The 23,878-nt window shown below is 41.7% G+C and overlaps 1 protein-coding gene across 5 annotated transcripts; it reads left to right on the top strand.

The window, feature by feature from the left end:
- spry1 (sprouty homolog 1, antagonist of FGF signaling (Drosophila)) lies at positions 1–22,787 on the top strand. 5 transcript variants are annotated; one of them, XM_072256133.1, is made up of 3 exons: positions 10,322–10,401; positions 16,481–16,625; positions 19,360–22,787. In XM_072256133.1, the coding sequence occupies exon 3, from the start codon at positions 19,415–19,417 to the stop codon at positions 20,387–20,389; it is 975 nt and encodes a 324-aa protein (XP_072112234.1). In that variant the 5' UTR covers positions 10,322–10,401; positions 16,481–16,625; positions 19,360–19,414; the 3' UTR covers positions 20,390–22,787. The 5 variants fall into 5 exon arrangements, with proteins under 5 accessions (XP_072112236.1, XP_072112237.1, XP_072112238.1 ...); XM_072256135.1 differs by lacking the exons at positions 10,322–10,401; positions 16,481–16,625 and adding an exon at positions 1–145; XM_072256136.1 differs by lacking the exons at positions 10,322–10,401; positions 16,481–16,625 and adding an exon at positions 8,583–8,704.
- Positions 22,788–23,878: the final 1,091 nt, after the last annotated feature.

Raw genomic sequence — 23,878 nt, forward strand, 5'->3', positions numbered from 1 at the left:
AATGCTGGTGCATGTCCTGGACTTCTAGCTCTACAGAATGTTCCCCATTTCATGAGGGTGTTTCTGTAACAATGAAGTAATGAACAAGCAACTCCCTGCGCGTTTGCCACCCTGTGCCCAGACAGCTGATTGAAGTATCTGATTTGTAAGTTTGCTACCAGATTTGCGAGGTTGGGGGGGGGGGCGGGGGCGGTGGGGGTTTGTGGTGGAGCGGGGATGCACCGCGATGCAGAAATAAAAAGTAGCAAAGGCTGAAAATTTTCTCTGCTGATGGTCACGGGACCAACTTTTTTCAAGTTGCAGTTAGGGTGAAGGGTAGGTCTTAATTTGCCCCGGTGCCAATTTGCTTGCTCATGAACAGACGCAGTCTGGTCTTCGCTAAATCGAGCAGCTGGCAGAACTTATTTTAGAGTCATTTGTCCTCTCTTGATCTGTTGTCTCCTCACCAACCTATCCAGTCTCTCTAACATAAGACATGGTCAATTTCTAAATTCCCCTGGTTCTGATCAAAAGTGTACTTGTAGCATTTTCTGTTTTATTTTATGTCCTATACTGTCATCTTCACCAGTAGAAATGGAATCACTTGCTCAGGTGTCTTATACTGTGTTCTCTGAGCATCGTCATCTTGTCATGGTGGAGTTGCTTGTGAATTGCCAAGATCCTGAGAGTGATGCCTATGGAGTTTAGCCATGTGGTGCCTAGTTCCAGGTAGGGTCACCGATGGTGGTAAGGTCAAGAGCGAGGTTCCAGAAAAAAGAGCGATCTAACCAAGACCTCAGTGATGCAGCTGGCAGAAGATGATGACACATCACAATGGCAGTGTCATGGTCCGGTCCGTGAAGTCTGTGTTCCGGTTCATGGTCCGGTCCGTGGACTCCAGACTCCGGGTCGTCCGGCTGTCCCTTGTTTCATTTGGGCTTATTCATAGGCACCTGATGCTCATCTTGGGGCTGGGAATATAAGTGGCCCTGGGTTTGAGTGTGGTGGCTAGTTTGTCTCACCAGTATCCAGTCAGTGGGTAAGTCAGGCCGTCTTTGCTGTTACCCTGCTGTTGGATCTGTCCCTTCCTGTCCTTGGCTCCGTTGGGTAAGCCAGGCCATCTTTGCCATTACCCTGAGGTTGGACTGTTCCCTTTCCTTCCCCTTCCTTCTGGAGCCTTGCCTGCAATCTGTGTCTGGAGCTTTGCCTGCAACCTTGTCAAGTTCAACCACTGGAGCGAGACTGGAGCCTTGCTGTGTCAAGATAAGCAACTGTCTATTGTTGAGTTGGAACTGTCTCTGTGTCCACACCTGCACTAGGTAGGTCTGGCCGTTTGCTGCTCCTAGTGTTGAGAACCATCTTGCCGTGTTCAGCATTCTGTGTAGAGCCCTGGCCCTAAGTTCTGTTCCCAAAGAGGGGTCCTGGCTCTGTGTTCCGTGTATGAGTCCCGGCCCTAAGTCCTGTTCCCAAGGAGGGGTCCCAGCTCTGTGTTCCATGTCCCTGTGTTCCTGTCTCTCAAGTCCAAGGCTCTGTGTTCCTGTGCTCTAGACCAAGGCTCTGTGTTCCTGTCCTCCCCAAGACCAAGGCTCTGTGTTCTGTGATCCTGTCATCCCGAGTCCAAGGTTCCGAGGTTCCTGTCACCCCAAGTCCAAGGCTTAGCTGTTCCTGAGTACCAAGTCAAGGCTTCGTGTTCTCGTCCTGTCCATGTGCTTCATCCTGTGCTGGAGTTCCCTCATCCTGTGCTGGAGTTCCCTCGTCCTGCCCAGGAGTCTCTCGTTCTGTCCTGTAGTCTAGCCTAGTCCTGTCTCCCAAGACCACGTCATGTCTTCACCTAGTTCTGGAGTCTGAGCCTGAGTCAAGACCCAGGTTCTGGGTCCTTGTCCAGTCTCTGGCTTGGAGTCTGAACCCAAGCTTCGCCATGTCCAACCCATGAAGAACCCAAGCCACGTCCAGTCCTGTAGCCACGTCATGTCCTCGCCTAGTTCCGGGGTCCGAGCCAGAGTCAAGACCCAGGTTCTGGTTCCTTGTCCAGTCTCTGGCTCGGAGTCTAAGCCCAGGCTCTTAGTTCCTAGTTCCTCGTCCAGGTCCCGCTTTCCTAGTCTAGTCCTAGCCCAGGCCCTGTATCCTAGCCTCGTCCAGGGCCTGTGTCTTGTCCAGCATCGTTTCTTCCCCACTTCCCTTGCTTGCTTGACTCACCTAGTCCTGTTCCTAGTACTTCAGTGTCTGTGTCTGGCATTTGGGTCCGTTCCCAGCGCCCACCTCATGACAGGCAGTGAAGGCAGCGGAAGGCTTCAGCAGTAAAAGTTCCCCAGTCTTCTCACACTCCTTGTCATTGGACCTGACCACAATCTGTCAACGACCATCTGGTGGTGGTGTCGGCCTCTCCATGTGTCAGCTTCCCCATTTTAAACAAAATCATGCAAGTCATTCTCCGTTGAGAAAATCCACCCTAATATACCGGTTATGTAGATCCTGGATCAACCTCTACAACCTCCTGAGGACCTAATAGACAACCCCTTTGAAGAATATCATACTCTAATCACACTTCTACCTAATGGCATTCCGTAAAACTATCAGGTGCTCTTTAACCCACATACCTGATAACTTAAGCATCACCCATGTTTAGGTGAATGAATTGCATTAAAAACACTTCAATGCTCCAACACTGCTGATTCTGGTGTACATTCAGCACCAATATGCATGAATTCTTGGCCTAACTAGTTGGCATAAGACACACTCACTCATAATGTGTATGTAACATTACCTTAAGTTACATTATGTAACATAATATATTACCTATGATATATATTATTTTTAAAATGCTATTTGCATTTATATTTATAAAAGTCTGTGCAAAATTGTTTAAAAATCTGTAAAGTGCAGAATAATGAGAAGTTTCTAAGTATAAAAAAATTACTATAAAGGGCAGTAAACAGTAAAAAAAAACTAAATCAAATCAATAGTTAGTGCGACCACCTTTTGTCTTTAAAACAGCATCAATTCTCTTAGGTACACTGCCTTGCAGTTTTATAAGGAAATCGGCTGGTAGGTTGATCCAGGCATCTTGGAGAACTTACCACGGTTCTTCTGCAGACTTTGGTTGTCTTGCTTGCTTCTTTCTGTCCAGGTAATCGCAGACAGCCTCAATGATGTTGAGATCAAGGCTCTATGGAGGCCATACCATCTGAAACCTTATTAAAATTCTAGGTGCCTAAGACAATTGCATTGTACTGTACAAATGTGTGCATGTATACATGTATATGTATACTGCATGGAACTTTCAAAACTTCATCCAGATCATGTGTGTGTATGAGATGTTAATGCACAGGTGATCAGATGTGCACAGTGTTGTCTAATAGCGTGCAATGTATGTTTGCATGTTATTTCCAGGAAATTCAGTCAGTTTACAAGAAATGATTAACATATTACAAAAAAAGGTGTAATGCTGCTGGATATCATGTACAAAAAGTTTACAGGGATGGTAATCTGTAGTTTTGATCAATAAGGATTACAGGGAACTTGAATCCCAGGTTTAAGGTACTTAAGATGTTGATCTACGTACTCCAAATTTAGCCGCCTTCCAAGAGCACTGTTGTCTCAGTCACCGGAGCTGCGAGAAGGTAGAATGGCCTGGATGATGGGGACCTTTAATGATAGATATTTCCTCCTTGAGGCAGTGCCTCATGTCAATATTACCAATGGTAGGGAGGGATGTGCCAATGATGTATTGGGTCAGTCCACTACTCTCTGCAATTTCTTACATTCCTGAGTATTCGGATTGCGGTACCAGACCACGGTGGAACTAGTCAGCCAGCATTCAACAGCACATCTGTAGAAGTTTGTTTTGGTGACATTTTAAACGAACCCTTCCCCCCACTACCCCCCAGTAAGTAAATACGCTGGTTGTGTTTAACTAATGATTGCATCTATGGCTTTTTTTAAAAAAGTGTGCAACAGGTGATGTTGACACCAGGCTACAGAAACAGACGATCTGAATTTTGCCACGGCAGGAGATCTGGAGATGAACAGAAGATAAGATTCAAGGGTGATCTGCAAGCCTCTGAAAACGTGCAACCCAGGCTTGTAGGAGTCCCTGCCGGCGTTCAAAGTTTCAGTATTTGATCTCAAAAATTACTATTTTGGGGATGAACTAGAAGCCTAATGTAAATGACGGGAGGAACTGCTTTCCAAACGACCTACCCGCCTGTACCATCAAGCACCTCCTGCCTTATCTGTAGCGGTCACCTCAGATCGGGAGCGGGAAGGAGTCACCCTGGGAGCCCGCATAGGAAAGAAAAAGGAAATAAAAAGCAAAGTAGCATCCTTTAATGTCAAAGAAGCAAATCCCAGAACATTCGAACTATGAAGCTTGAACCCTTCCTGCGGAATTTACTCGAGCAAAACGTCCCTTTATACGCCCCCTTCCATCCTTCCCACTCTCGCAAGCCCCAGGCCTGGTTGCCCCATTGAGAGCCGGTAGTGCGAGAAGGCTCTGGAAACCCAGTGCTCATTGTGAAACGAAGAACAGCAACAGTGAATTCCACATGCTGACCACCATCGCATCGCATGGGAACACAGCCTGAGACCGCCACACATGCATTCATTAAAGTCGCAGCTTTCAGATCTCAAACTTCTGAAAAGTGTAAGTTTAAGTCTAAATTGGTTACAGATCAGTACCGGCGCGCCCTCTCCTCCGTGTATATTGTTCGCCTGCATTCGGCGAGGCAGAATTTAGTATGTGAACTGATTACAGCTACCCGGCTGTGAACGGACGGGAGCGAGGCATTGGCCCTTTTAACTTCATTGATTATTTCTCTTCTTTACTTTGTGTAATGGGGATTTACATGTATAGAAACGCGGGGACAACGCTTGTTATGTGTTTTTCCCCCCTTTTCCAATGCCTGTGTGGGCGCGCATACCTACGCGCTGAATAGAAGATGCTTGTCCAAAGAAAGTAACTCTGGCCCATGTTAAAGAACACTTAAATCCGGTTTAAAGAAACGTTACCTATTTTTCTACAAAAAAAAACCCTGGTCAATTGAAGTTCCTAAGTCAGTTTATTGTATCCAATATTTTTAACAATGGATGACTAGATGACACCAAGGAAGTTTACACCTGTGAATAGGATTAATTATCAATGGAGAACTCAGCATTGGGAATAAATGTACAAAACATAACTGTCACCACAACGCAACTTCAGAAACGGGCAGGTTCAATGGTGGTGGGTCCCTCTGCTGCCTGCTATATGCTGAGGCATTGCCTGGTTTAAAAAAAAACTGCTCCCCAAATTACAACACACACAAAAAATGCTGGTGAATGCAGCTCAATAGGAAGAGGTACATTCAACATATTTTGTGTGTGTTGCTTGAATTTCCAGCATCTGCAGATTTCCTCGTGTCTGCGTCCCCAAATTACAATATCAATTCCATTATCCAGAGGTCCAATTAACTTAATTTTCATTTTTTAAGTGTCTACATAAATTCATCCAAATCCACTTGTAGGATCAGCAATATTTACTGTTGCTTCCTAGGCAAAATTTTCCTGTATAGTACTTATAATCAGTCAGCTCTGACTGAAAAAGTTTCAACATTTTCAAAGTGTATTTATTATTAAAGTATATATATATATGTCACCATATATACCCTGAGATTCATTTTCTTGCCAACATTTACAGTAAAAACCAAGAAATATAATAGAATCAATGAAAAACTGCATGCAAGATGGACAAACAACTAACGTGCAAAAGACAACAAACTGTACGGATATATATTAAAAAAAAATTAAATAAATAAGCATTAAGTATCGAGAACATGAGATGAAGGGTCCTTGAAAGAGAGTCCATAGGTTGTGGGAACAGTGTTGGGGTGAGTGATGCTATCACCACTGGTTCAAGTGCCTGACCTCTGAGAGGCAAAAACTGTTGCTGAACTCAGTGGTGTGGGGCCAAAGGCTCCTGAAATTCCTTTCTGATGGCAGCAGCGAGAAGAGAGCATGGTCCGGATGGTGGAGGTCCTTTATGATGGAAGCTGCTTTCCTGTGACAGTGCTCCTTGTTGATGTGCTTGGATGGTTTTACCCGTGATCAGCTGGGCTGTGTCCACTACTTTTTGTAGGTGTTTCCATTCTTGGGCACTGGTATTCCCATTCCAGTCTGTGATGCAACCAGTCAGTATAATCTCCACCTCACATCTATTGAAGTTTGTCAAAGTTTTAGATGACAGGCCAAATCTTCGCAAACTTCTAAGAAAGTAGAGGTGCTGTTGTGCCTTCTTTTGAATGGCATGTACGTGCTGGACCCAAAACTGGAGTGCTGAAAACCCTCTGAAGAAGTGAAGATCCAAATTGATCAGAGAGAATCCCAGACCCATGATCACTCAAACTGGAGAAGGGGGATCATGATGGCAGTGAGATAACCGAGTCCATTCAGTGCAAACACACAGAAACCCAACATAAACTCAGACACGTCCTCTATCTAAACCATTCTAGCCAGTTCACTAAACAGACTTTGCCCTGCCCGTGGCAGAATCTGAGGGTCTCACACTGGCCTTATCAAAAGGCAAAGAAGCACAGAACCGAAGTTGAAGCAAAACTTTCTTATCCAAAGAGACTGGAAGTAATCCCACATGAATGAGGTATGGTCATAATTGCATAAACAAATATGAATTGAAAGCAGAGATGGAGAGAATGCAGATGCTGGAATCTGGACCATAAGAGAGCAAACCGCTGGAGGAACTCCGAGTCAAAAAACAAACATGGAGGGAAAGGAACACATCAATATTTCATGTTGATGTGCTGCATTGAGACTGAGAAGGGAGTGGGAAAGTAGCCTGAATAGAGAAGCGAGGGGAAGGGGTAAGACAGGGACCAGTAGGTGATAGGTGAGCTGAGGAGAAGTGAGAGATGGTGAGGAGATAGAGGCAAGTGGGGGAAGGGGGACTGAATATGAAGACAGAGGCTGTGGAGGCTGATGATTGTGGACTCAAAAGCTACACATTTTGGAATTAATACCTCCACAATGTAACAGCTACAGGCCACCTCTTGTGGTGGCATGGACTTGCCCCTGTTTGGCTCTTTATTTTGCTCTCTTGTTTTTGCAGTATTTTTCCTTGCTTTTCATTGCCTTCTATAAATTAGGTTTAATTAATATTTGGTGTATTGTTTGTACTAACCTGTCTGTGATGCTGCTGCAAATATGGTTTTCATTGTACCTGTATATCTCTGTATGTGTGCCGTTGACAATAAACTGGATTTGACTTGGGGACACATGGAGATGGATGGAGGAAACACGTGGTGGTGGGGGGGAATGGCGTAGACGGGGACTGGGGGGGGGGGTTGGTTAACCGTGTGGGTGGTAGGTGAATGGAACTATAAGAAGCCGGAGTAAAAATGGTCAAGGGAGGACTGGAGAAGGGTATAGAAAAGGGGTCAAGTGGGGGGAGCAGAGGTGGAAGAGGAGGTGAGTATGCAGGGTGTGGTTTAGAGCTGGGGTGGTTCACGGGAGGTGAGGGTTATCCGCAATTCGAAAATTCATTGTTCACTGGTTTGTAGATGAGGTATTGTTCTTCCGCTAAAAAGCAAAATCGTTTTGTCAGACCCCTTATGTAAAGTTCTGATTAAAAAAAAATCCTAAACGTAACCTTGTATCGGCCTTTCTCTCAGATATTGCTTGACCTGCTGAATATCTCCAGGTTTCTCTGCTTTTACTTTATTTCCAGTAAAGATGAAGGGCGGTGGAAACTCCGACAGAAATCTGTTCAATTAAAACTGATTGCGACTGCAGGGTCTATACATATATGGCTGTAACGCAGAACATTTTTTCTCTCTCTATGTGTAGTGTCGCCGGATAGGTCTATGTTGATCATTTCATTACAGCAGGTATGGTGTCTCTTTAAATCCGATCCACAGCTCCTGCAGAACTTGGCGTTGTCTTTTATAGATCTTTGAAGCCCTATTTGGTGAGCTCCTTCGCCTCGGGCCTGACATCTTCTCGCCTGATGAAATCCCTGATAACTGCTTTGGAAGAGGTGATGGTAACAGATAAATCAATCCCTTAATTTCTTTAAACGGGTCTTCAGCCGTTCCGGTGTGAAAGGGCGGCTTAATGATCAGTCAGACGATAGATGAAAGGGAAGCCAGGGGATTAATGAATGAGCGATTTCCTGCACAAATGAAATCAGCCAAAGAGCCACAGATCGTCTCAAAGAAACACTCAACAGGCAGGGTAACAACAAAGGAAGCGTCTGCATTTAATAATGTACATCTACTCTATTCGATATTAACGCATTTGGCCTGCATGTTCTACCAGGTTATATATATACTCTTCTTATTAAAATAATTATGTGTCCGCGCGCACCCTCTCTCTATGTGATTATCTCCCAACTATAAAACAGATTATGCCACGTTGCAGTTCAAATTCAATAAATAAGTACAACCAGGAATTATTGAACATTACACATAAATTATACTAGACCATCCAGTGTCGGCTCCCCGCCCCATACAGAAGGTTACATGGATTGACATTAACATTCTCAGCATGTGTTCAGTGGCTGGAGACGGTTGTTTAGGTGCATTCAGATGACTGGAGCAACAACAAAAGAGTGGTTTAGGAAGTCGAGTTTTCCCCCGTGTGATCCCGGGGTAAAGGCACAAGTCCTACACTGGTGACTGTTGAAAAGATCCACGTCCTTATCACCTGGACCCTTAGTATTCCAATGCGTACAATTCTGGTAAGTGGAAAGGAGAAAGAGGGGAAACGAAGTTCGGAAGTTTTGAAGTATTTGTGTATGCGTGTGACCTTGGGAAGCGAGATTTCGACGTTAGAGATCTTTCTTTAAAATGAATATTTCTCTGTTTTTCCCCCGTAACCCACATTTGTTTTTCTCATCTGAAAGCTTTTATTTGTGCATAATGGAAAGCAGCAGGATGCGATAGGGGGAGAATTGCGCTGGATTCCGGTTTGTGGTTTATTTTACAAATGAATAATAAAACCGCTGATGGCTGAAGGCATTGAACCACTCACTTGCCTTTCCTCCAAGGACTCATTCAGCATTTTGAACATTCTTTTTTTTTCTGGTTGCGCATGAAAGTTATCGTGTGTTAGGGAGCTGGGCACGCCGTGTATAACATAACAATAATGAAAACATTCTCCGATTATCATTAAAAAGGATGCAATCTATTAGAGCGCGTAGTCTAAAAGCGTTTATCAGTAGCAAGTTATAATTTTATAATACGATCTTTCTTCTGTTTGTATTGCAATAAATTGTTTAAACGTGTATGTCAAGAGATATAAACTATTTTAGATATATTAAATTGATGATTGCAATTTTGTGATGCTCCGATTGATATCTGAGTGGAAGCAGACCAATTAATCATGAATCCAGTCTTGTAGTACTGTCATCATTTCTGGCCGGATGCACCGCTTCCTCTCATCCAATTAGGTTATATCCTACCAGGCTAGTAGTTTCAGCATTTAACCTGCCTTCCTAACTAAACCAATGCGCTTCATGTAGAAAGCGTGTATTTCCCGCAGATCCAATGGGAGTCCGCCGACAGCGGTGTGTCCTGATATAACCAATCAGGAATGACCGGATATTCAGCATCCTCTTTATTCCCCCTTTTTTCCGCTTCTCGGGGTGCAAGAGACCAATGGACGACGGTGGAATGCTGACTAATAGCCAATGAGCAGCTGTGGAATGCAACGCGTCGACCATTGAGAGAGAGGGAAATGTGGTGTGTGTTTCGTGGGGAATGTTCGGTCGTCAGTGGCAGCTAGAACAAATCCCGATCGGGCAACAGTGAGCAAAGTAGGGCGTTAAGCGATCTCTGCGCTCTTTTATAAAGGAGCATTTCAAATTTACCCGGCCTTGCATACAGATGCACCACGATTATAAATTAGATCCTTCAAGCACAAAGTTTCACGTCCTGTGAACACAGCCTTACGCACAGAGAATCGTGATATACAAACATATGCAGCCATCTCGCGTGCTGGTGACAGCTTCGTGTTGGAAATCAGGTAAACAGGCGGGAGACCATCGTGCAGAAAATTCGCTGGAGAATCACATACAGAAAGGGAAAGAGCTCACTGACAAGCCACAGCGTGGAGAGCGCTGTTGAGGAAATACCCAGAGGCTGTCGGACATTCTTGTGGATAGGCGGTGCGTGGAGGTGAAGTTACGGGAAGGTTCACCCGGTGTGCAGCAGATCCTGCAAACCCCACCGACCACGGAGAAAAGAACTCGCGCGTCCCGGAGCTCACTCCCTGCTGTTTCTTTCAGCTGGAGTCCACTCTCCACTTGTGTCGTCCCGATGTCTTAACGCGGTGCCGACTGATTATTGTTTTGAGGCTTGAGACAGGGCCCATCTTCTGGAATAGACTATATCACATAATAAAATGGATTTGCATTTGGTGGATCAATGGAAATAGGTAAGATTCCTCAACATTTAACTACTTAGTCGTTTCAAAGGTTTTACAACGGCGTGCTAGTTTTTATTACACGTTGTAATTTATTCTAATATTTTCCCGAGTGAATGTTATTTTAATCTTGCCGACGACATGTTCTTCGCGATGAACCCACTTCCACTTGTGAAATTGCCCAATTGTTCACTGACCCCCAGTGTTGTCACTGGAAAGTCCGCCCTCGTGTGGTGCTCTGACCGCGAGCCCGCTGTGGCTCTGCTGGGTTCATTCATAACTTCTCCCCCTCCTCCGTCCCCCCCCCCATCTCATCTTCCCTGCACTCGGCAAACGATCGATTAACCAGAGTTTAACTGCACTCCGAGAGGGCGCTGCTGGTTACAGTCACCGGCATTCGACTGCAGGCTTCCGCTGTGTTCTTTCCTGAGTAGTTTTAATTAAACTAATCACCCAGACCTGCCAACTAGGCGGGAGGAATTGAGGAAGACGGTTCTTGCAGTGTCGGCACAGCAGCTGCTGTTTGCAACAAGGTGAGGGGTGGGGATTATTGATTTTGCTACGGCTGCGGCAGGGGACATTCTGATGCACGCAGCACTGTGCAAGTAGAGCACTTGAAGCACTTGCTCGATTGTCAGATGCCTCTTTACGAGCTCAGAAACGGCGTCGTAGTGGAAATAGCTGCGTTTTCTACGCCCCTTCCCTCCAGCTCCCGACGGTGCCTGCGTACTTGGTGCGGGCGGCTTTTGCTTTCTGTGGAGTGCCGCTTACCGTTGTGCACGGAGGGTGGGTGCTCGTGAACTCTAGCGGGAGGGAGCTGGCTCGGCCCGGGGGTCACTATTAGTAGCTCTCTTTTCTGGTCAGTCTCGGGAGTTTGTTTCATCGAGTTTGCCGTGCTGACGAGGCGATTTATAATCCTAAAACGTGGCTTGATTTTTTAAAGAAGTACTTTGTATGTGATGCTGGCTTTTGTGCCATTTGTTCTAAAAGAGGGTCGCACCCTCCTCTCCCCCAGCCCGGAGCATCTTCAGAATGGGGCTGCGGAAACATAAATCCGGTTCGTTCTGCAACTCTGCCAGATAGGTCAGACAGCAATGTCAAATGCCAAAGTCAGGAGATGCATGTGTTGGGACGGGGGGGGGGCGGTGGGCGTAGAGTTCCAGGGTTTCCCCTACCCTGCAGGGAATGGTGTAAAGATTTAAGTCTGAAATTAACGCGGCAAGGGTGTTCCTAGGTGCAGATCGAGGTCAGTATTGGAAATTCTCTGGGTGTATGTTCAGGATCATGAAACCCGAACCCTGGTTTTTCATTTCCTAAACGAATTCTCTCTGTTTGCCACTCTCTTACAAGCGCGTCCTGCGGGAGGACTTAAAACGTAAACACTGTCCAGGCTGTATTTTTATCAGAAGCAACGTGAAAGGAACATTACTAATCGCAGGTGCCTCTGTACATGGCTCCCGTGACTTGCAAAGTTGGAAAAGTTTTGTGTTGAACTTTTAACATATCCGTCTTAAAATGTCAAGCGCCCAATGGCTCTTCTGGGTGTAGTTTTCCATCGAGACCAGTGATTGTGAGTCAGCATTCTAAGTAATTGATAGTTGTTCCAGAATTACAATCTTCCTATGATGAGGATCTGACATCCAGTCAGCCGTCGCCCATTCCAATGTGGTAACCCGACTCTTCTCCACACGCGAGCCCGATTTTAATAAATAAAACTTAAGCACATTAAAAATTAAAATATAGCAATTTATGAAAATAAATCTGTTGTAATCGAATCACCCTGCTTTGAATTTTTATCAAGACGCACAAGAAGTGTGGCTTTGGATAGGAAGTGACTTTAATTGTAAGCTATTAGATAGAGTTTAATGATTACTTATCCACATTACACCTAGAGAGAGAAAAAAAGAAACTCTTCCTTTGGTAGACAAGATGGAATAGTGTTTCGCATTTGTTTGTTCTGAGTAACTGCCGCGGTAATAAAGTTTACATCAGATGTGATAATGTCACCATGTTACAGTGAATGGAAAGCCACTTACAACAGCATCTGGCTCTCAACATTAGCCTGTGTTACCTCAGTTACTGATCCAGATGCACTCAAATATTTTGAAATAGTTTTGGGAATCAGTGGTTGATATAAATTAGGGAAATATTTTCCCAAGTTACAAATTCTAATAATATTGCAGAAGCATTACTTTTTGTGGAGCTGCATGATTTGTGAGTTTAGTACATTAATAGACAATTAATTATGGAACAATAAATGTTATTTTGCATGTTTAGGGAAGTCCTGGGGACTTTTGGAGCAGCCATTCCCTAATTTAGTAAGGATCCAAATTGAACATTTTGAATCTTCGTTTTTGCTCAGACCTGCATTTTTTTTCCTTGTAATATTTTCTTTTACCACTCTTGTGTTCAAACTATACACTTTTAAGGTGAGATTTGATCACAAGGACCTGTTAGTGGTCTTTAGGAAAAGGAAAAATCTGAAGGTGTACACATATAATCCTCCAATAATGAGTAACAGCAGCAAGACTGTAAATTTCACTCCAACCTGCTACTTAAGCTCCTTGAATAATGTAACTTTTTTCATGAAAGTTAGACACTGAATCCTTATACTCGTGCCACATTTAAAAAATGGATTTCTGATTCTCTTCAGATCTTTAGTGTTGCTGGAAAATGAAAATTGTTACTTCTTGAAACTCTGCAGATAAGTGCTAGGTTCTCTTATGGCACTTAGAATTTACCCCCCCCCCACTTCAATTCTCACCATTACTTAACGTAAAGCAAGTGAAAGCTTTGTGATATTGGTAGGGAGAAATATTAAAATTCAGCTGTAAATATTGTATGACAAAATAATTTTCACAAACCTGTATTTTGTGCAAATAAAATGTAAGCATACCACTACTTCTGAAATCCATTTATGAAAAATACTCAGCTAATGGTTGCATTTTTATGACATTGCAAGGCAAGAATGGCTGCTGAACAAAAATGAGACTGGTGTAGTATTGTGGAAGTTCCCAGATTTAAAAACTACATTTCAGACACCGCATGGTAATAGTCTCTGAATTCCACCCTGTTATATAGTGCTGCTAGATCCAGTGGTTCCCTATCAGTATAATTTCTCTCTGAAGAAGCTGAATTCCAGGCACGAAAGCAATTCAGTAGATCCTGGAAATTCTTCACAAGGCAAAGGTTTTAAACTCATTAGTGTTTACAGATTTCACTGGACAATAGATAAAAATCATCTTTTAAAAAGGAATCATTGTTTATTTCAAGGTTTGTCGGAAGTGGGAAATAACATGTGAATTTGGTGTTTAGCTGTAATGTTGAGTTATGTTCCAAAGCTACTTTGTTGCAATAATGATTAAGCATTAAAAATGTAAACAATGTAGTTGCACCTGGGGGTTTGATCTATCAGACTGTTTCTGGAAGAATGTTATTTAGGGAGAACATGGTAGAGTTGTTCAGAGTTGCACTTTGGAGGAGAATATGAAGGTGACACCATGAAATTCATTAGCTGGAGTACTTACTGAAATTTGATGGCATGGATGTTGTGCACGAGAAACCAGTATGTTAACCCTTCAACTGCTGAAGTCACTTTGCATGACTTCCAGCATTAAGATCTGGCCAGTCTTCTTTGGTTTGTAAGTTGATTTCATTTCTCACTTTAACAGTCTTTTTTTTACTTTCTATCATAGCATATATTTTGAATACATGTTCTGAGTCAGAATCAGAATCAGGTTTATTATCACCGGCATGTGACATGAAATTTGTGGACTTAGCAGCAGCAGTTCAATGCAATACATAATATAGAAGAGAAAAAAATAAAATAAAGATAATAAGAAATAAACAAGTAAATCCATTACAGTATATGTGTATTGAATAGATTTTTTAAAAAGCATGCAAAAAACAGAAATACTGTCTATTAAAAAAAGTGAGGTAGTGTCCAAGGATTCAATGTCCATTTAGGAATTGGATGGCAGCGGGGAAGAAGCTGTTCCTGAATCGCTGAGTGTGTGCCTTCAGGCTTCTGTACCTCCCACCTGACGGTAACAGTGAGAAAAGGGCATGCCCTGGGTGCTGGAGGTCCTTAACAATGGACACTGCCTTTCTGAGATACTGCTCCCTGAAGATGTCCTGGGTACTCTGTAGGCTAGTACCCAAGATGGAGCGGACTAGATTTACAACCCTCTGCAGCTTCTTTCGGTCCTGTGCAGTAGCCCCCTCCCCCATACCAGACAGTGATGCAGCCTGTCAGAGTGCTCTCCACAGTACAAATATTGAAGTTTTTGAATGTATTTGTTGATATGCCAAGTTTCTTCAAACTCCTAATGAAGTATAGCTGCTGTCTTGCCTTCTTTATAACTACATGGATATATTGGGACCAAGTTAGATCCTCAGAGATCATCAAATACAAGCAAAAAAGTTCAAATGTCGCAACTAAAGGAAGTAAATTATTTCTTCAGTGCGCATCTGTTGGGCTAGTGGAGTGTTGGCACCAGCAACTCTATGGTTCCTACTAATTTCTGTTGAGCATTGAGGAGATCAAAATGTCTAATGGTTATTCTAATTCTTTTTGTTCATTCTCTTTCTTTCATCCCTCTAAGATCCTATCATTGTAAGTAAACCAAGTCAACTGTGGCAGGTGAGTTGGTGGATAATAATTTTTCTGAGCAGAACTTACATTAGGGCAGTTTCTTTGGATGGAATTGAAATTGCTTGGTTGTGTTTCTGCCTTGATCTCTGCACTCTTTTAACCTCTAAATTTTCTCATCTAATGGATTGCAGATTGCTGCTTGCTTATATTATGAAGCATGGAAAGATCCAAACAACTCATGTTAGGACGGTGTTATTTTGTTTGATTTTGTTGTAAGGTTGTTGTTGACTATTGATTATTAGTCACTTAACATGAGCATTTCAGGACGTTATACCCCTTTTGATGAATGAATGTCTTTTTTACTCTGGCTTAGGATGTGATGGGGGATGGTGCTGCGAGTCTTCCTTCCTTTGAGATAATTTGGCTCATCTTTACCAACAATATAAGGAAATCAGAATCACAGAACAAAGTACAAAGGAAACCATTCAGCCCCTCATAGAAACATAGAAAACCTACAGCACAATACAGGCCCTTTTGCCCACAATGCTGTGCCGAACATGTACTTACTTTAGAAATTACTTAGGGTCCTCAATTTTTTCTAAGCTCCATGTACCTACCGAGGAGTCTCTTAAAAGACCCTATTGTATCTGCTTCCACCACAAAACAACCTAGCTCACCTCACTCCCTTGTTCTTTCTGACCAGCAAAATTCTTTCCTTTAAGACATTTATCTGGTACATTTTCAACAGTGGAGATGAATCTCCCTCAACTACCAGATGCGGCTGTGCATTTCAGATTTCAAACACTTGCTGCGTAAGTAAGTCTTAATCCTGCCACTTTTGTTTTTTTGCGGCTACCTTCATTCTTTGTCAGCTGGTTCTTGATACCTCGATCAGCACCAACGACTTCAGTCTACCCTCTCTGTTAAATATTTATATCAGAATCTCTTCACGGTCTTCTCTATTCAAGGAGAAGACATATTTCAAAGAAAGAATTAACAATAATAGTTCTACCTTTGGCAATATTGTGCTTTCATCACAAGCTAGTCTAGAATTTGTACATATTATCACAGATCGTAAAAATATAGTTATAATTTTATCAAAACTGACGAAAGATTTTGTGATCCATTGCTGTGATGTAGTCTTAGGAGATGGGTTAATCATTCATGTGAATCATATAGTGGGAATTCCAAATCTAGGTTGCAAAGTCAGAAGGAGAAGAGGTCTGCTTTCAAGTAAAGGGAAACAATCAATTTAGTAGGTTTATCTTCTTCCACAAACTCCTTGGGCAAAACAAAGGATATGAAGTCCAAAGGAGAAAGTTCCCATGGAATAAAGTGGGAATTTGGAGATGTGGTGAAGAAAAAGATATGAGGTGGTAAATAACAAGGTGGAGATCATTAGAATGGGAGTTCTGGGGGACAAAGTTGAAAGTACATTTATTATGAAAGTATGTATATATTTTATCATATATTACCTTGAGATTCATTTCCTTGCAGGCATATAAAGGAAAATAAAGAAATACAGTAGAATCAACAAAAAGCTATATATAAACAAAGACTGATACACAAGCAATGCGCACAAAAAGACAAGCTGTACAAAGCAAAAATACTGGGGACATGAATTGGAAAAGAGTCCTTGAAAGTGAGTGCCTCGGTTGTAGGATTTAGACTTGTGGTGAGTTAAGTTATCCATGCTGGTTTCAGGAGCCTGATGGTTAGTTGCAGGGTAATAACTATTCCTGAACCTGGTGGTGTGGGACCTGAGGCTCCTGAACCTGGTGCCTGATGGTGGTAGTGGGAAGAGAGCACGACCTTTATTGAAGGTGGGGCCTTTCTTGTGGCAGCACTCCATGTAAATGTACTCAATGGAGATGGTGGGGGAGCTTTGCCCGTGATGGACAGAGCTGTATCCACCACTTACTGTAGCCTTTTCGATTCCTGGGTGTTGGTGTTTCCATACCACACCCTGATGCAACCAGTTAGGATACTCCACTGTGCATCTACAGAAGTTTGTGGTGACATGCTAAATCTATGCAAACTTCTAAGAAAGTGGGTGTTCTTTCATGCCTTTTTTTTGTGATGGCATTTACATGCTAATCCCAGCATGGTTCTCTGTTATGTTAATGTCAAAGAATTTAAAGCTACTGACCTTCTCTACCTCTGATGCCCTAACAAGGACTAGTTTATGGACTTCCAGCTTTTTCCTCTTGTAATTGATAATTTGTTATTTGGTTTTGCTGATGTTAAGTGAGATGTGGGTTTTGTGGCACCATTCAACTGAATTTTCAATTTCCTATATGGTGATTTGTCATCGCCTTTGATTTAGCCAGGCTTAAGTACAGCATTGGAGCAGTGCTTAGCCACAAAACCTATTAGGTCTAAAGTTCATTGTATAAATTTTATTGTTCATAGGTAAATGACCCATTGGAGATTTCAAGAAATGGCGTTTTGATACCATAGTCTTAATTCTGGTTTTACTGAAACATCCAGGACATTAGACACTACAAACTGTTTTATGGCTTACTTTACTATATCAAAACAGCCATGATGCTGAATCCTCAGTTGCTCTACAATTCTCTATTTATTTACTTGCCTCTCAGGACCAAAGCAGACAATTTAGCCTCAGTTTCCTCGACATCATCCATTTTCAAGCCTGCTGTTTAACCATCTAATTTAGTCAAAACTATGTGAAAATCTGCAGATGCTGGACATTGTGAGCAACACCCAAAAAATACTGGAGATCCTCGGCTGGTCAGCCAGCATCTGTGGATGGGAATGAAGTTGATGTTTCTGGCTGAGATCCTTCCTCAGGTTATTTAACCTTTGATTGCTCAGTCACTCCCAGCCTCTGACCAGTGTCACCTTACTATTACTTTGGTGATACATGAAGTTTTTTTACATCCTATATCTACCCCATTTTGTTTCTGGTAAGTTGTTGTCTCCTCCAGTTGAAGCTGCCCTATTTTATTTCAGATTAAAATTGAAAGTATCTATGTTACCAAATAGTTTCAGTCGTGCTTTCAGTAACCAGTAGCTTGGTATGACCTGAGTTATCTTTTGATTTATAGCCTCACTTTTGGGAGACGTAGTTATTTTCTGGGTGGTAATCTGGTAGAAGACTTAACATGAATTACAAGACACGCTTTGGTTTCAGATGAAAATTCAGCTCTTTTATGAGGGCTCATGGTTCTACACCATAAGAGTATTAGCCAGGCAGAGAGGATAAAAATGACTTGCTAAATGCAATATTGTTGCTTGTCCTTTAAGGAATGAAATTTTAATAATTATAACGATAGAAAGAATGTAATCTTAATAACAGCACTTAAAGAATGTACTGATGTCACTTGGGGAAAAACTGAGACTGTAGAGTGTTTACTTCTTTTCTTGCCAAAATATCAAGTCTGGAGATGCATGAATATCAGATGCGTGACGTGGGCACACCATGTACCGCATACAACATGTGATCGTGCACAGTTATAGACCTGATTAATAGTGGGTAGTTTCACAGTATTTTTTTTCAAATTGTGGGTGATGTAGTATTTATCACTTGAAATCTTTCAGATTTTTGGAAGTAGAAACTGGGAACCACTGATAAAAATCAGGCTCCTCAGATGCCTGGCATACTGCCTTCAAAACACTTTCTTCATCTGTAAAGTAATTCTGCCTCTTTAGTTCTCATGCAGCTCAGCATATAACATGCAGCCTTTGCTCATTTGAATTTGGGTAGCGCAGTTCAGTGCACACCCCCAACCATCCAACACCAAAGTCTCAAATGTTGTGACTTAACTGTTTGAATACAACTTAAAAGTTCATGTGTCTCTCTGCCCCCCCACCCCCTTCAGAATACTTCATAAACACCTGAGAACCTGCACCTCGTGTGACTCCTGTGGCTAGCTCTGCAAAGTTCTCAATGCCTATCCCTTTGTCAAAGATCATGGACAATTTGCAGTATGAATGTTATTATATACAATATGCATTACAAGAAAAAGAAGGGAAGAAATGAAATCCTGTCCCTTTCAATTTCCACTGTTACACACTTTGTGTCAAGGAGTGTTGAGGCTTTGAGTATGGCTACTGAGTATGGTGTGAACCTCATCCTGATTAATCAATACTGAGGGATATTAAAATCCTCTCTGGAGTGAGTAAAGAGTTCGAATCACCGTTAAAACAGTATCTGGACCAATGTAGAAATAATCTTGCTGCCTTGCAGACTGCCACATGTATCTATAAGTAATTTTTATTGTTGGGGCTGCGGTCACAGTTCAGTGCTGTTTAACAAGTGTATGTGCTTGCAGTGGCCTGATAATACTTGTGATCAAATAAGTTATAACTGCATTGTAACATGACCCTAATATACTCTCTACTTGTTTTGGCAGACTTTCAGATGCATGCCAGGTCTACAGTGAATGCTGGAAGTTGCAATCGCCACAGATGGAGGGCCATATTCAGCATGGCGGTGGTGGTTCGTTGGCTGTGATCCAGCAACCCTCTCTTGACAGCAGGCAGAGACTTGAGTACGAACGGGAACTGCAGCACACCGCCATTTTGTCCCTTGACCAGATTAAAGTAATCAGGACAAGCAACGAGTATACAGAAGGCCCAGCCACTGCAAAGAAAGCTGGTAGCATTAGTAGTAGCAGAGGCACCCAGCGGCATGACAAACATGAAAGGACTCACGAAGTGATACCGATCAATGTGAATAATAACTACGAACATCGGTCCTCTCACCACTCTCATGTTGGCCACCATTCCTCAACCAGGATGCCTGCTTTAAGCAGGTCCACCAGCACGGGTAGTGCAGCTAGTTCAGGGAGTAACAGCAGTGCATCATCAGAACAAGGACTTCTGGGACGATCCCCGCCAACACGGATCACGTCCAGCCACAACAGACCGGACCGGACAATTAGAATGCAGCCCAAGTCATCTGCCAGTACAACGGATGAGTTGAAATGCTTAGGAAAGGAGGATTTGGCAAAACATAGGTTTATATGTGAGGAATGTGGGAAATGCAAGTGCAGAGAATGCACAGCACCAAAGACCCTGCCTTCATGTTTGGCTTGTAACAAACAGTGCCTGTGTTCAGTAGAGAGTACAGTAGAGTATGGAACATGTATGTGCTTGGTAAAGGGAGTCTTCTATCACTGCTCCAATGACGATGAGGACTCCTGTGCAGATAATCCTTGCTCTTGCACCCATTCACACTGCTGCTCCAGGTTCTTGTTTATGGGTTTAATGTCCTTATTTATGCCCTGTTTACTCTGCTACCTTCCAGCCAAAGGTTGCATCAAACTTTGCCAGGGATGCTATGATCGTTTAAACAGGCCTGGATGTCGTTGCAAGAATTCAAATACTGTGTATTGTAAACTTAAAAGCTGTCCCACTCAAGGGGAGGATAAACCTTCTTGATCCCAGGCAGCAGAGCTCTTTAATACTTTATTTTAATCATTTTGAAATCCTGCTTGTATGTTTACCTGCTTCACCCTTGGACTAGATACCAACAAAAACATAGCAACCATTCTAACGATCCCTTCTACAACAGAAAGATGGCTGCTATTTACCAACATGGCCTAAGAGTTAGAATGTTGCTAATATCTATAGGTGAAGAGGCGCATCCATCTCCATCAGAGGAACATACCATTGCTTTCTTGTTTGCAAATGGCCCCCTTAATTAGCAAAATTGATTATTACGCAAAGTAAACCTTTATTTCTCCAATCATTAAAAATGTTAGCATAATTGGGATTAATCAACCTGATTGCAAAAGAAGTTTGTTCCATTTAATATATTGATGTCACAATACAATTCCTGATTTGAAAAATAAAACAACTGGGGACAATCATTGGTGCTACAATCAAAATTCTCTAGGTTGCACCTACCCAGTTGCCATCAATTATCTCTGTTCAAAGAACCAATTTTTTTGTGAACTGTTTGATAGTGGTACAATACATATCGCTATTGTTTGTAAATTTTGCCACATAAAGCTTCCATTAAATGCAAAACTACTCCTGAAATAATCTAAAGTACATATCAACTATTTGCAATTTAGAGCAAGAAAACAGTTGTGAAAAGTTGCGTGGAATCTACATTTCTGGATTACACCTAAACCACTTTAAACCCCCAGCATATTGTATTACATTACTGGCAGCAAAGAAATTGTTGGTGTGTTCTTGATATTAAATTTAAGTTTTGGCACATTGGAAGTTTAAATGTCAGTACTTGGTAAATGTAGATTATGACCACCTTCTCCCAAGAATACAGCTTTCTCCATTCTGTGATGCACTGAATTAACATGCGTTCAGATATTTGTGGCGTAGCACATGGGGCAGGTGCTTAACACATTTTTACGTGCAGGAAAGCAAGAGTATCTTAGATGCTAAAAGAACATAATAATTTCTTTAATAGGAGATGAAAATATCCTTTAAATCGCCATCTAAATTTCATGCCAGCGTAAACAACAGATGCATTTCAATTCTGAACAGAGTTGAGCATGTTATAAATGTCTTTGTTTTGGAGGATACGCTGCTTCTAGTTTTAAATTTCAACTTAACCTGCTTTGTCAATTGAATATGGAAGTTGATTGAATATTGGTGAGTTTTATACAAAAGAACAAAATTATCTTTTGAAATACAATAAATCAATATATGCATTGACAAAATGCAGATAGAATCTTGATATAAATTCATTAATTTTTTTATTGTGACATCTATAATTAAATGTTGGGTTGCCTTTAAAATAATAGGATTATATTCTGGTTTATATGGTCAATTGTGCCCCATTGAGCTCTCCATACTTCAGTCTTGCCAGATTTTGGCTTTCTTTGTGTATATATTTTATGTACAAAAAAAAGTTTTGAGAAATCCCTACTGTTTTTAAAATTCTCAAAACTTCTTTTGTTGTAAAGAGTATTTATTATGTGAAGCTCTATTATATTATGGTATTTATTTTGAAAAGCTGTCTGAAATTTTACTCATTTCTGAATATAACAAATATCATTACTTACTGAGAAAAATTAAGGGTTACACAAAAGAAAATACATATGTTAACTATAAGGCAGAAATATATAAATTAATGAAAATATCACCTTGTCCGTTGTCTGAGTCTTATTTTGGATTACCATGCAGTGCCCTGAAAAGTCTGTACTTAAGTGTATTATTTTTTTCCAAAACTACCTCAAAGTGCATGGTGTGCTTTTAAGGAGAGCCTACCATTCGGGAAGTGAGCTATGATAACATAGAAGCCATTAAATGTAGATATTTGAACCACTACTCATTCAATCATCTAAACACAGCTTGGTGAAAGCAATATTCTGTAATTAAAATGCAGAACGTTGGTGCATTATTGAGCTCTGCATATCAGGTAAAATCTAGCCTGTTTCCATTTGTCCTTGAAATCAGTTGAACTGACTTTCAGAAGCACTTTTGTCATTACATTGCATGTTTGCCACAAATGGCTGAAATGAATTTCTACCCCTTGGTTTCTGAAAAAGTATGAACTGTCATCTATGGATGAAAAGTGATGGTGTTGAATCTGACTGCATTAAATTGAGTCTTTTCCAAATTCTGGATCAAAATTTCCCGAAATAGAACATGATGCAGATTGGTATGTTAAAATACTTTGAATTGGGTATGTGTTTAACCTGAGTTGATTATCAAGCCAAAGATTTAAATAAAGATCGTATTTTACTTCAGGTACTGGTAATGATTCCAACATGTTAGAACAAGGATTGTCACTAGATGGTGTGTATAATGTAGTGCCATAAACCTGCTTTGAATAATGTATCAAGAATAAATTAAAATCACACACTGGGTCACTGTGCAATGTGGTTAGGTGTTTTTCCCATCCAGTAAAAGACCATAAATCACCTGTGTCCTGCGGACATGTTTCACACTTATGAAGGAATATCAGTGTTACAAACTCCGATTTGACTTGTGCCCAAATTAGAAGCCTTCCAGCTGTTTAATGTTTCTTCTCATTCTGATTTCAAAACTGAAATCTAAAAGGGGCAGAAATTCTTTGCACTATTTACCCTTCCATTTTTTGTCCTTCTAATTAAAGTAGAGCATTGGTGGCTACTGTTCAATATCTCATCCAGACTACTGAAGATTCCACGTGTGCAAAAATGGACAATGACTGGACAATAGTCCTTAAGTGTGGACCGCGTGGCTAATTCTGGTCTTGTCTCAAATGCTATCCATTTGGATACATTATCCAATAGTGGTCACCTTCTTTACCACGTAATTACTAAACAAAAGACGTGCAAGATTGAAAAGTCTTTCTACCTCTGCCAAAGAAAGGTACTCTTCAAGCTGAATATTAACTGAAAATGTTTTCTATTTCGTTAACCATCTCACTAAAAAAGTAAGCCTAAGGAGATTGCAGTTATATAGTACTTTATTATAACTCCTTAGAAACGATCAAATCACATGAGTGTAACAAATTCCCATTTGTGCAGGCAACACACATCAAAGTTGCTGGTGAACGCAGCAGGCCAGGCAGCATCTCTAGGAAGAGGTACAGTCGACGTTTCAGGCCGAGACCCTTCGTCAGGACCAGCAACTTTGATGTGTGTTGCTTGAATTTCCAGCATCTGCAGATTTCCTCGTGTTTGCCCATTTGTGCAGTGACTGCTGCTCCCATAAACTGAAGACCCTACAATCTGAAACAAAATATATGGCTTCTTAACTGGCTTTTGATGATGGCTGGTACTATGGGAGGCCACCTTGGTCCTCTACTAGATAATCAGACAAGAACTTGACAGAATGCTTCTTTCTCTAGGACAAACTAAAAGTAAAAACAAGCAAAGTGATACAATTACAGGTTTTCAATGAATTTGGGACTTCAAAAGTGATATTACAATAGGGACACAGCAATTATCTGGCAATGTTTTCTCAGTAGTA

Source organism: Mobula birostris, chromosome 4, assembly GCF_030028105.1.
Source record: "Mobula birostris isolate sMobBir1 chromosome 4, sMobBir1.hap1, whole genome shotgun sequence".
Lineage (NCBI taxonomy): Eukaryota > Metazoa > Chordata > Chondrichthyes > Myliobatiformes > Myliobatidae > Mobula > Mobula birostris.